This window comes from Molothrus aeneus, chromosome 3 (genome assembly GCF_037042795.1).
Source record: "Molothrus aeneus isolate 106 chromosome 3, BPBGC_Maene_1.0, whole genome shotgun sequence".
Lineage (NCBI taxonomy): Eukaryota > Metazoa > Chordata > Aves > Passeriformes > Icteridae > Molothrus > Molothrus aeneus.
The window spans coordinates 87,914,927-87,929,109 of NC_089648.1; the positions used below are offsets into that span (position 1 = coordinate 87,914,927).

The 14,183-nt window shown below is 38.6% G+C and overlaps 1 protein-coding gene across 2 annotated transcripts in view; it reads right to left on the reverse strand.

Annotated features, from left to right (window-relative positions):
- The window catches only part of DST (dystonin), a 291,949-nt gene that overhangs the window by 55,459 nt on the left and 222,307 nt on the right, over positions 1-14,183 (reverse strand). For both annotated transcript variants that reach the window (XM_066547320.1, XM_066547319.1), the window contains 8 exons: positions 9,413-9,574; positions 8,199-8,369; positions 6,758-6,924; positions 4,340-4,499; positions 3,765-4,091; positions 3,506-3,590; positions 2,091-2,332; positions 901-1,107 (listed from right to left, as the gene is read on the reverse strand). In XM_066547320.1, the coding sequence (XP_066403417.1) occupies positions 901-1,107; positions 2,091-2,332; positions 3,506-3,590; positions 3,765-4,091; positions 4,340-4,499; positions 6,758-6,924; positions 8,199-8,369; positions 9,413-9,574 (1,521 nt within the window). The remainder of the gene's footprint in view (positions 1-900; positions 1,108-2,090; positions 2,333-3,505; positions 3,591-3,764; positions 4,092-4,339; positions 4,500-6,757; positions 6,925-8,198; positions 8,370-9,412; positions 9,575-14,183) is intronic.

Sequence of the window (14,183 nt, forward strand, 5' to 3'; positions counted from 1 at the left end):
TTTGAGACTTAGGTTAATGAGATGAGAAAATATTAATTATCAAACCCCTTAAAAAGAAACCTATAGTTATTTTTAGGCTCAGTTAGAAGAAAATCTGAAATACTGCCTCTTTTAGTCAGCTTTTAGCAAATTTTGAAATTATGACACATGCTTTCTTCTTGTCCTCTTACAACTGTTTAGGGGAACTATACAGCAAAAGGAGAAGTCTCACCAATATTTGTACGTGTGAACTGGAAAACTGTTTCCATAACGCATTTATAAGCTGGCTTAAATATTAGACTACTTAGTGACAAAATTAGGGCCCAGCTCTCAAAGTGTATCCACATATATTTCTATGCATGTATAGAAACCTCCACATACTAAATAACTCAGGTTTTGCACCCCAAGAAGAAAAGGATAGTGGATATTAATGAAAGTGTTATTTAAATCCTCCACCACAGCTTGAACAAGGTCATCCAGCATTTAATGGTCAAACGTGCAGAGGAGCTAGACAATCAGCAGATGCTAAAAGGTATGGCCAGCCTAGCAATATCAGCGTCACCTCCAGAAAAGTGGCTCAGGATCTTGGCCCACATTTTACTTAACACAACATGATGTACAAAATATGGGCCATTCAGTTCTTAAGCAAACTCCGACTTAAGGAGCCACAGATTACTAACAGCAATTTTAGCTAAAATATTGTTGTTTGCAATCAAACATCAACAAAAAGGGAGACAACTACAACAGAGTACAGACTAACAGATTTCTGGCATTCATATTTTAACACTGGAGTCCCATTTCATTAAATGGGCCTTTTGCTGCTCAAGCATAAGAAACTTTTGGCAACATTATTATACGACAGCTTTTGTTCTAGTACACACGTCCAGAGACTGCTACTGTCCAAAGAACAGTTTTCAGTACCTGCTGGGATCTCAGGAAGGCAGCATCGATCTCATCCACCTTCTGAGAGATGGTGTCACTCACTAATCTGTAACGTTCGTTGTCCTCCGTTATCATCTTGTCCAGCCCCTCTCTGGCCCTCCACGGCACCAGCTCCAGAAAGGCACTGCCAACCTCATTCAGAGTGTCCACTAAGCCTTTGTTGTTCTTTGCTTCTTTCTTCAGCTCCTGTAAAAGGCCATTTAAAACAATTAAAGCATTTAAACATGGCAGTATATGAACAGAACATACAAAGTTTGCAGATTTTTCATTCTTTCAACTACTCCATGAGTGCAGAACTGAAATGCTTCCCACACAAAACAAAGGGCTAACTTAGAATCCTTATTTTCAGCTAAACTGTATTACCTGTTTGATACTGTAAGCTGTTTGACAGAAAGGTAAGTGATCCTTAAGAGAATTTTCCACAGAATTTAACCTAAACATATTTCTCTATTCAGTATTACTGTCTGAAAATTTTCTAAGAATTGTTAGTACTTTGTGAAGCATCCAAAGAAAATAAAACTAATGGATGGTTGTGAACTGCAACTCTATAAGGAACTAAATGAGCAGCAAATGAAACGTCTTTATGTAATCAGCATGCAATATAGCAAAATATGATGAATTCAAATAATTTCTGCAATGACTGGATTAAATTTCAAGCACACATTCACACAAAGGAACGAGCTTTTATCTGTATAAAACTTCCCATCTATTAAAGAAATGTAATAGAATTTTTTTAAGCTTCCACCCTCAACATTTTCTATACCATGCAGCTTACACTCCATAGCTTCTTTTGAAATAGATCTCGTTAAACAAAATTAGTAATATGTTTAAAATGCTGACACTTTACACGATTTTATCCATGCCACAGCTAAAGAACTAAAATAACTCTGTTTGACAGCCTATGAAGTTTCCCAGTCTTAGGTAGCTCCCCGAATAAAATGAAAATGTTGTTCTTCTCTTGTGCTAAAAATAAACTTCAGCCTAATTTCATAAGTGATCATAACAGATGACTCTGGAAAAAGAGTTTGATTCTTAACTATTGTTACTTTTGTTCAAATGATCTGACACTAAATTTAGTTATTCAAAAAATTATTTCATACCAAGCATAAAGTAACACAAAACCTCACTGAATCACAGAACAGTAAATCATTCACAGGTTCTAAACCTACTTTTTGTCTTTCTTGTACTTGGCTTAATTCTTCACCCTTTGGTATTTGACTTTCATATGAGAGTAACTCCATCTCTACTTCATCAAGCCATTTGCAGAGTTCCTCATGAGTTGAGTGCAGTTGGCCTGCAAGCTGCAGAGCCTGCTCCAAAGTCTTGGATACATCAGAACTTAATTTTGTAATATCTTTGTATCTCGCTTTAATGCCTTCCAGTTTATCTTGAACAATTACAACTTCATCACCTAAAATATTAAAGGAATGTTATTTCCCATGATCACAAATATTAAAAAAAAAAAACAAAAAACAAAAACAAAACCACCACCACAACTAAAAAACTAAAATCCCAAACTCCGCATATTACAGAAAACTCAGTATTTAATTTATAAAATAACCCAAACAAGGTGACAAGGCCAATCCTCAACTATTGTAAATTATCCTACCATCACTAAAACCCACAGAAGTACAAAGTTAACCTCAGTTCAGGATCAGTCCTTCTGTCTTTTTTCTGTTTTACCAAACTATTACAAAGTAAGGAGTTAAATCCAATTTTAAACAGAAATGTTCTTATTTAAAAAAATCCACCTTTAAATTCACAATACTTCTTATAAAGGCCAAATAAAAGATATAAAAGTGTTACTGAAAACATAAAGAACAAAAAAAATTATCTACATATTACTAACTAGACTTTCAATTACACTAGATTTTGACATCACAATCCACCCTCACTGCTGTCCATTTGAAACACAACTCAAAAGGCTAAAAGAAAAACAATGCATAGAAATTTATTAGCCATAATATTAGATATGTTCAGATTTCATCATTGAATACGTGTAATGTCAAAGTTTGGAACAGAAAAGGATAATACCACCCTGCACTAACATATGTACGTCTCAAAGGGTTCAAGAACTTTATAAGTGTAGGAAAATCTGGACAGATGTTGATCTACAGAACAGACAAATTGTGTATAACTGGAATGCAACTTTTCCCATAGTATTGGCTCCCATGGCTGAAGCTTTCCCCTTGCAGTAATAGGTAGTCTAACATCTTGTTCATCTGTGGATGCCTGCAGGGAATTTACTGTGTCCACTGCCAAACATCCCTCCATTATGAGTAATGTCCATAACTCACTATTAGGAATGGAATGCAGGTTCACTAGAATAATTTTCCACTTAAAATAATATAAGGATTCAAGGGCTAAATTCTCTGCAGGCAAAAAAGGCCTTTTGCTCACTCACTTTAAAAGTAAAATTGGCCCCAAAACATAGTCTAGGTTGACCTCAAACCTTATTAAAACAAACAACTATGATTGCTTTAACCAGTAAATATGAACCATATTTACAAGCTTCACTTTAATTTTCTTAGGCAAGTACAAGGAAAAAAAGTATGACAAATTATAGTTTTATGTAAGTTCTCACCTGTTGTTTGCTTGAGAAGCTCTAAGCCATTTTGTATAGCCAAATCAACATTTTGTTTTCTAAGAAGAATCTCTTCCTGAAGATCCTATGAATAAAGGTCATTTATGTTAGCACAGACCTAAAAAAATATATTATTTTTATTTAGAATAAGCATACTGACATTTTAAACAAAATACAGTAATGAAAATAAATGATGTATGGGGATATAAATCAAATTAAAAACATTAATTAAATAAGAAATGAACAGAAATCAAAATACCAGTAGTTCAGTGTGCTGTTTCTCAAGCAATTCTGTGTTGCAGTCTTGGACTGACAATTTGTTCAGTTTATCATGGATTTCATTCAGCCAGTTCATCAATTCAACTTCGTCCTCCCCAAAAATCTGAGCATTGCTGTAAGCTTGCTGGAGAAGTTCAGACCTGCTGTTGCTCTTCTCTTGAATCTCAATGTATCGTGCCTGAGCAGAATCTAGCTTTTCCTGCACCATATCTTTATCTTCCCTGGAGCTCATAGTCTTTAGAGACTGACCAGCACTAATGGCCTGATGCAAACTCTTATTGTGAGCTAGGACATCATCTTCTAGGGCCTATATTTTAGTGTCAATAATGAAGAATAATGGAAAAGAAAATCAGAAAAACATAAAATAAATTTAAATGGAACTCAAGAAAAATTGAACAAAAAAAGGACATATTGTCAACATAAATGTATAAAACTTAAATTACAAGGGAAAAACATGAAACAATATGGTGAAATGAGTACAGTGCAAGAGCTCTGCCAGCTTTACAGAATCATCTAAAAAGAATGACCAAAGCAAGTGAGTGGTTTGTATCTTACTTTATGCTGAGCAATCTGCTGCTGCAGTTTGGAGGCCTGTGTCCCAATGGGTTCTGCATTTGCAAGTCTCTTCTCTGTGGCTGTCAGCCACTCCACCAGTGGCTCCAGAGCTTCATGGAACTGCTGCGCTACCACCGAGATGCCTTCCAGCTGACGGTTCCTACCAATGCACCAAGGGAAGGGTTATCTTTTGTGATGAAGTAAGTATCAAACAGTTTTAATGAAGAAAAAAGTCCCTTGAATCCTTTGAAAAACACTCCAGAAATAACTCAATCTCATTGCAGGAACGGGTCACCAAATGAAACAGACATATATCCATGATACTTAGTGAAAAGCAAGGTAAAGTAAAAATCAAATAAAATTAAAAACAAACACCTCTAAGGCATTTGGCTAATATACCAGTTTTGAAAATAAAAATAATATCACTTTATTCATATACTTTTTGCTAAAAATAATCTAGCCCTCAATTCAGCAAAACATTGTTTCATCACCAGTTAAGATCGTTCTCAAGTTTCCAGCTGTCTTAAAGCATAAAGTTACATTCCCTTGACTATTATACATGTTTTAAAGTTAGGCAAAGGCTTTACTGAACCAGAATGCTTCCTCAGTGTTGTAAAATATCTTTAAACATTTTTTCAATGGTGACAACAGAATTATTTGGCTCTAAATTTGCCTCTCTTGTCCTGGATAAAAGCTCTCAATAAAGTTAGTGAGACAACATTAATAAAGCACAGAGACTTGACATCCGAAACAGAAAAGTAGTATCTAAAACATTTCTGATTCAGTTTAATACATGTCAGAGAAGACTCTTGATTACAGCAGTCTTCTCTATAAGCAGTGCTGAACAAATGTCATTCAAGCAGACTTTTAGGAGAGATTTGTTCTACATGAAAATATCACAATAACGTTCTTCAAATGAGGATCTCATTCCAGATAAAGCTACATTTATATGTGTTTTCCAAGGCTTATAAACAAAGTAAAACTTGACAAACTTAGCCATGGAACACTCTGTGGGATACTCTACATAGTTTTCAAAATCATCTTCAAATTCCTACTTCATTTCTAGAGACCAGCCAAAGAACAATGGAGACAAGCTTGCAGATAATGATGGCTTGGAAAAAGCTGTAATTTCATTTGTAATTAGATATCACCAGACTGGGAGGATATTATTAAATTAAACATGATATTAACATTTACCCCAGCTAATGAGTCAGATTCCTTCAATAAAAAAGAAGAAAAAAAAAAAGGAAATAATGATCTATTAGCAGTTGACGAATTAAATAATCCTATTATTAGTATGAGGTAACAAAACAGGTTCAGCTAAAGAGAGGCTACCAGAAGGAACAGAAGACAGCAGAAGTGAGGTGAGTTCAATGCTACTCTAAGTCCCAACTAAACCATTTGATCTTCACTGCAAAGCTTCACTGTGCACTTTAAATTTTTCCTCAACTTCCCAAGTCCTCTCTTACTCTCAATTATAGGCCTTTTTCCAAGCTGTCTCATACAGCCTTCTCTCTACTCTGAAAGACTGTCCTTCTCAAATCCCCACCCAGAAAACATGTTGACTAACCCTTTCAACACAGAGTTATTCAAAGACACTTTCCAGTTCCTAATTTACAGGTGTTTTATCCATTGACAACAACTTGTAAATGTAAGTCCGTGTTTACACAGATGCCATGTCCATGGACTTGGTTTGATTTTTTTCCAATTAGAACTTGAAGTGGACCTCAATGTCTTTTAAGAGATAGAATATATGTATATATATTATATATTCTATCTCTTTTTTATATATATATATGCTAAAATACATATATCTATATACTTTAAAGGTCCTTTTTTTTTCTTGAAAACTAAGGGAGCTCAGCACCTTGCACGCATCTGCAACTGACATTATGATGACCTCTGAGTTGCAGAGTGCAAGTGTCTAGTTTATCCAGACCTCTGCATAAACTAATTTTGCAGATAATATTTAAGAAAAAGAAAAGAATTGCAGCAATTTCTTCTTTGTAGCAATTCAGGACTTTGAAGTTCCAATAGAATATCATTATTACTTGTTGGGTGTAAAATTTGCACTTGATTCTATTGCAAAATCGGTTCTTGCCTCAAAACACCTGCATTCTAATTAATTAGCAGAGATAATTAATTAAAGTTGTTCAGAAGATACATATGTAACTAATCCTAGCAGATTATCACAAAGGACTAAACATTTTTTAAAGAGCTTTTTGTCTCTTCCGGTCACTTTTCTCCACTTTTCCCTCAGAGGACTCATTATATCAACATCAAGACGCAAAACCATAATGCAATAAAAAGCATGGTAGTGCTTCACAGTATGGAGTTCCACATGCTGCTTCTAAACATCCATACATCCATCACATGCTATGTCTACATTTTTCAAACCCATGAAAGAATTTCAAGTACCTTGTTTCAGCTTTACTGAGCAAGGCATCCCATCGGCTGTCCAGGAAACTCAGCTGTTTCAGGATCTTCACTCTATCAGCAGGCTCTGCTGACTCCGCAATTTTCTCCCCTTCGCGCTTGATTGCCTCAACAGTTGGCTTGCGGTCATCCAGCAGCCTCTGCAGGAGCTGCAGAGAGAGCAATCCAGCAGCAAGTTATTAAGAAATATTGCAATAATGCAAACAGTACACTTCTTGAAAAGCCCTTAAAACAAAACAAAAAAAAAAACCAACACCAAAAACTAAATCATAATGCCTATATTGTGATAAAAATGCGAACAAAGCCAATCAAAGAGACACACATAACACACACATCAACCCCTTCCCTGACCAATACAGGCTCATTTTAGTTTCTCAGTTGTTTTCCCAAGTACACTGGAGTTTCATGAAGCCCAAACAACAACCCTGGTTTCTCTGAGGTAAGGATGTGTAGCAGCCCAAAAAGTGAACACATAGAGGACAAAGTTCTACATAACACCCTTGGGGGAATCCAGCTATCTAGAACTAAGTTACATTTTACAGGAACATTTATGGGAAAACTGCATGCCCTGCCAGATTTGGCTTCACAGAGGTAATTTGGACACATAGACAGATGGGAAAATGGATACTAAAACTATTGTATAATCAAGTCATCCCTTATATGAGATACAGTTGAGTTCACCAATCTAGTGTAGTACATTAACTTCTCTGTGAAGAATAAAATGTGCCTCTGTCTGCAATCCTCCCTTCCTCCATTCCCTAGGTGCCTTTGGACACATTAACATTTTGCCACTGCAGGTATCCCAGGACAACAACCTGTACTGGCCATAACTTTATATAAAATCCCTGGGTGGCAGTGGGCCACACTACATGAATTGTATGTTTTATCAGCTACATTATCAAACTTTTTTCTATAACCACTATTAACATATGACAAAGTTGATGACCCTGATAGAGTTGCTACATTAGCACAGGCCACTTCCCAATGGGATTCCAACTAATTACCAACAGTGATCACATGAAGATCAAGAGCCAAGGATTTAAGTCCGTAATCTGCAATCTTATCTTATCTTATCTCTAGTAGTAGAGTAAAAATTTACTAGGCTTTATTTCCTACCTTTCAAATGGCCAAATACTGGATTTTGTGCTTTCTCTCTTTCCAATGGATCTTTAACATCCTTTCTAGATAGTGTTAATAAACCAGAGCTCAGACTGCACAGTATCACTCTGTCTTATATCCAAAAAGATGAGCACTCCTCCCAAGCCTTGACAAAGTCTTGAGTTTTGAACAGATGGCTCCTTTAAACACCTCAGCACACCCCAGTGTAATATAATACACTTGAATAGATATTATGCTTTGCCAAAGACTGGGAATTTATTCTCATTGGTCCAGTGGAAGGAGATTCTGAAACCATTTCACTTACCTTCTGTTCTTGTATTTGGGCCTTGACAACTTTGAATTCAGCAGATGGTGGTTTCTGATTAGCCACAAGATCTTCTGTATCAATGAGCCAGCTAAGCAGAGATTCAAGGGCATCCTGAAATCTCCCACAGTGGAGGAGGGCTTCCTGCAATTGTGCAGCACGCTGGGCAACCTGAAAAACAGCAGAGGATCTCACCTATTCTTTTTATTTCTGTGAAATAATTAGTCAAAATATGTAGAACAGCTGTCAATATCACTAATAAATACTATTGTTTTTATAACTATTCATAACAGCACTATGTCACAATTCAGCATGAATCAAATTCATGAATTGGGGCTGGAGACATCCAACAAAAAGAATAGACTGACTCCCAGTAAATCAGCCTGCTCTAGTCATTCCTTACAAGTTACTCCAGCTTTATGTAGCTACAGTATTATGAAATATACTGATGGGATGTTTGCATTTCAGATGGTCTTTACTTTCCTTATAGAAAGAATGAGCCAGGATTTCAAAGTAACAGCTCTTAATAAGGCCCAATAATGCCATCAATGAAAAATAAAAATAGGAAAGGAGAAGGCAAATATGTGAACCACAGGTGTATCTGGTTCTGCTGCATCACTCTTTCAGGAATAGAGCAGAAGATGAGCACCATTTTTACTCCCCACCCTTTCCATTTCCATCAGCAGCTACGGCTGAAGGAAGACTTCTGAAAAGTACAGAAAAACATCTACAGCCAGTTTTTCAAAGCAGTGCTACTTTCTGATGTCTCAAGCAATACAATCCTTAATGTGCTGTAAAGGAAACATTCCACCAGTCACACAAAGCTGGGCTGTATCATTGCTCTGTGCAGGTACAACAGGGTACACAGAGCAAATACAACAAGCTAAAAAAACATGCAAAAAATGACTGAAAGTGGGACTGGATCTCCAGGGATCTCTTCCAACCCCAATTTCATGATTCTGTGAGTCTTTCCTGAATAAAAATCTAGAACAGACCTAGAGAAAGTTTGGCAAAACGTTATAAATGACAGCAACACCTCTGGCTTTTAGCAATATAAATCTTATCCTTAGAATTACAAACAAAGTGATTGTGTAAAGCAAATACAACTCATATTCTTAGTGAATGTTTAATTTCCTGTATTTTGAAAGACATCAGCAAGCAAATAATCAAAAGGCAGAACACAACAAAACCAGGACAGTATACAAGATAATAACCTTCTTATTAAGAGTCTTCCATCGGGTGTTGACATCTTCAAGGTCGTGTTCAAGGTTTTCTGTGCTGGTACTTTTAGCAGCACTCTGAATAAGGCCCTGACCCAACCAATTTACTTCCTGTTGTTTTACTTGTAAGGGTTCAACTTCTTCTTTCTGGAATACCTGCAGTTGAAACCCAAGACAGACATGAAACATGGTAACTTCAGTCATAAAATGCGTATGATGTTTACATGACAGTATGCAACAAAAACGTTACTTAAAACTGGTGTCTAGGAGAAAGGAAGCCATTCCTTGTCAGGACCTTCCTAAGAAACCATTAATAAATCTAAACAGAATAGACTCAATCTAAACAGAGTAAATTCAATGCATCATAGAAGGGGAAATGGCATACATTTCCATGAGTAGTTTTAGATAGGAAGGAAAAGAAGTTTTAGATAGGAAGGAGAAAAACAGAGGTGGTGAAACTTTAGGGGGTTGAAAAAAGAAAACTTCTGATAGAGGGGAAAAAAAAAGACTGGACAAATTTATCTGTTTAATTATCTATCTATAAAATCTAACAAAAAATGGCACAGACCAAGAGAGACAAGTGGGCATTTTTCCAAAATAGAACTAAACCCAAAGTTTTAAGTCAAAGAAACAGTGAAGGAAGAGATATATTAAGATCTGTTAAGGAAATTATAATGGTAACAAGTGAGGAGGAGGCACTACGGATGCTGTTGAAACAATATGCCGGCAGACACCCAGGAAAATGGGCTTTCATTCAAAGGATACTCTTGCTAATTGCCAAGGCTTTGACCGTGCCCAACAACAGTTTGAACAGTTTTGTGTTTGCTTTATTTTACTCCTGCAGGTATTTAGGCTTTTTCAGAGCCAGATTATTACCATTAGCAACAGCAATGTAAATCTCCATTTGTATTCAGCAGCATTAAGCTGCACTGACACAAGTGTCAATGAGATCAGAAAATGGCCTGAAGCCCCTGAATTAATTACACAGGCCAGTGAAAAATAACCAATGAATAAACAATGCTAAAGAATGCTCAACTTTTGACCCTAAATCCTTCAATTTCTATAGCAGCATTCAGTAACAGTTTTGGTGTACACTTAGTGCATTCAAAGCAACCTTTCTCAGCATCCTGAAAAAGCAGAGATCACTCTGAATGTACCAGCAACTCTCCTCTTTTGCAACAAACACACTGTGGCAAGTGATTGCTTTTAAAGCTGCAGACCTCAGGTGGCTGAGCACACTTCCACCAGCTTGACAAGTTAATCTAGAGCTACTGCAAGTACACTAAACATGAGGGGTAAAATAAATTAAGCATCCCTAAGAGATTTGTCCTACAGACAAAAAAAAAAAAAAAGCTAAAAACTCTACGACTGTGGTTACATGAAAACTGAGCGTGCAATGAGTTGGCTGTTTCTAAAAGAAGGAAAATGCATGTGTTTTTCTTGACTGTAGGGTAAGGAGGAGGCAGAATAATATTTCAACACAGAATCAATAACAAATTCTTCTTTTATGTGCTATACAGTCCCATCGTTTGAGAACAACGTCCTACCACAGAGAGGACTGATCTACATAATCTGCCTTTTAAAAATGCACACATTCTTTGTGGAGAGAAGCTTAAAATAAATTACAATTATTGCTGAGGCTAAAGTTTACCAGAACAACTTAGCAACAAAGCTTGAAGTATCTCAGATTTCAACCAGAGTGGGAAGAAAAAAATTACAGACCCGGCAAACACCCTTTCCTTATTACAAAGCTTCCCTTACTCCCTTACCTCACCCAGCACTCACAAAGCACTGCAAGATCCTGCGCTTGTAAAATACTACTGTAACGTCAGATCTGCTTTCTGGCACGCAAATGCAAAAGGCATCTTTCAGAAGAGGCGGTGAGCCTTTAATCTGCCTGCTTTGGAAACCACAACCATCTGATACTGTTGCTTATACCTCGATGAGTAAGGCTGCTCAGAACACATGGCCGTGGCTGCCCTGGAATGGCACAGCCCGCGACCGCACTCGGGGCAGGCACCGAGCACCAGGACAGAGCACGGAGGAGCCATTCCAGGTCGGGAGCAACAGGCACCAGCTGGGCAGTAACAACCCTGCTCCAAACAGCTGGATGACAACCACCCCCTCAGACTTTGCCCCCAGTTCATTTCCCACACTGACTATTTCACCCATTTTGGACGCCCCATATGCAAATGGCACTGATCACTGCATCTGCCTAATTAATAATTTTTTTTAAAGTTACGATTTTGCAATGATGGCAAGACTTAAAAGTTTTAAACAAACATCTTTATGGTTACACTACAACTATTTCATAAACCTATGGATTTTTTTTCTAGTTACCTTGTTGGACAAGAGGCCATTGCAGACTGTATCCAAGGTGTCTTGGATGCCAGTAGTCCAGATATTGCCTTTATTTCTCTCTGAGAAAACTTTTGAGCAGTTCACAGTGCTATCTAATTCAAGCTGTTGAACAGAAAATGCCATTTCATTTGAGCCTGTACATACTACACTGCATTCCTCAGTATCAGATAAAATTTCATATTTTGCGAAATCCAAGTCACTGGTATTTACAGCAGCATTAGTGTAATAAACATCTACATGAAGAGATATATCATCCACATAATCCTCCTCTACTGTTGTGACTTGCATTTTAGTTTTTTCATGAACTTCATATGCATTTTCGACTTCATTTTTGTCAGGGGTAATACTTCTTCCATCACCTTGAAGAGGATCTTCATGTGACAGAATTTGCTCTTTGAAACCTTGTAAGTGGGAGCATTTCCCCTCCATCTCTTCCTCATCACTCTCACATGTCTGGGCATTGTTTTGTTTTACTTTTCCAGAGGGTAAAATGTCATGCAAAGCCAGTCTGCAGTTTTCTTTGACAGGGAGACTCATGCTTGCAAGGAGTGAGGTTTGCTGCTCTCTGCAAATTGCTGGGATATATGGTCTGAACTGACCTACTACATGGATATCTTCTGCAGAAGACACACTTCGTATTTGAGTTTGCTCCCCTGCTAAAGGTGTATCTTGTTTATCTTCCCTTTCTGTTGGAGGGCTGCATAAACCAGAATCATCCTCTTCCGAGGTAAGAGAATTCGTACCCCATTTGCATTTGCCTAGTCTAGCTGCCTCTGACGGATCAGCAGTTTCATTAAAGGAGCTTTCACTTCTATTAGTGTAATCGGGAAAGCTGGGTGGAACAAGCATTCTCCACGATCGTCTGTGCTCCTTCTTTTCAGTGTGAGACTTCACCTTGGGCAACCCAGCTGTCCGAATTATATCGCTGTTCAGCTTAAGAGCATCAAAGATCATTTTCTCATCTAACTTGTTAGCTTCACGGCTTCGGAGCTCAAAAACACTGGAAGAAGTAAGGGCACCATTGGAGCACAAAGTACTGATGTCCAGTGTTCTGTGACTGTAGGGTAAGGTCCGGTCTGTGAAATGCCTCGAGGAGAGGCTGCCCTTGGAGCCTGAATCGATCTGTTCATTCAGCCGCACAGTGTCATAGATAGACCTCTGGGGAACGTAGCAGTCTTCAATATTTAGATCCTCATCTTCCTCCCCTTTGCCAACACATGGAGGATTCTGACGTAGGCAGTCTGGCCTGCTAAGTGGCTTCCCCATGTTGAAAGTATTCACACAAGTATACCTCCGTTTTCACAGATTCAGGGCAAACATTTAAAAAACACTAGCAATCTGAAGAAATAGTAAACTTGCCCTTAGCATAAGATGCATAGATATGAAAATATACATCATAAGATAGGAAGTGACTGAGGTCATTCATAATCAGTGCATCCGTTTAAATTCGACTTTACCTGGATATGAGGTTTTCCACCCCCCAAAATATAAAGTGCTTCAGTAAGAAAGTAACAGAAATGTCCCAATGTCACAGAAAAACAAAGTATAGCAGAAACCAGCAGTAGCCCAATATGTCAAATACTCAGTGGAAGGCTTCATTTACTTTTCCAGGTCAGAATCTGTATCTGAAATCTCCCAAATAAGCCTTCAAATGAACAAGTGTTACAGAAGGCAGTACATTATCTTCTGTACATGACTGCTTAACTGTAATCCATTTAGCTGGCTTGCAGGGTCCCATCTTCTTTATAAATAAAGCATGGCAGCTTAAAAAGACAGAATCCACAGTGACTTGTATGGTCCTGACCAAGGCACGGAGAAAATCCTGGGGGGTGGGGGGAAATAAGTTAAATCCAGAACAGTAAGAATAATAAAACAGCCCTTTACTTTTTTGGCAGTAGCTATAAATAACCTTGATCTGAAAGGCAGCTTATCCTCCTCTCGTAACGGGCTCGTTCGCGGTGCCTCCACAAGTCCCACAGGAAAACATCACTTTCTAGCAGCCCAGCCAACGCGTCCTTTGAGCAGCCCGTCGGAAGACGAATGTTTCAGCTCGATTCTCCCGATGCCATCCCGGAGCGCTCTTTAAGGCAGCTGCAGAGCCGAGCAAGCGTGGCGCGTTCCCCGAAGGCACGGCAGGTTTACATTCGGCAGGTCCCGACTACAGGCTGCAGCTAGCCGGCTGCCCTCGCCTCCTCCTCATTTCTGAGGCGCAGCTGCTGAGGAGCCGAGGGAGGGAGGGAGGCAGGGAGGGAGGGAAAGCCCCGCCGAGCAGCGCCGGCGCGTCCCGCCCGCCCCGCGCCCCGGCTCGGCTGGCTGCAGCCGCCAGGAACGCCCCGCTCCGCTCCCAGCAAACATCGGCCCCCGGCCCGCCCGCGCCCCGAGCGCCGCTCCGGGGCTGCCCTCC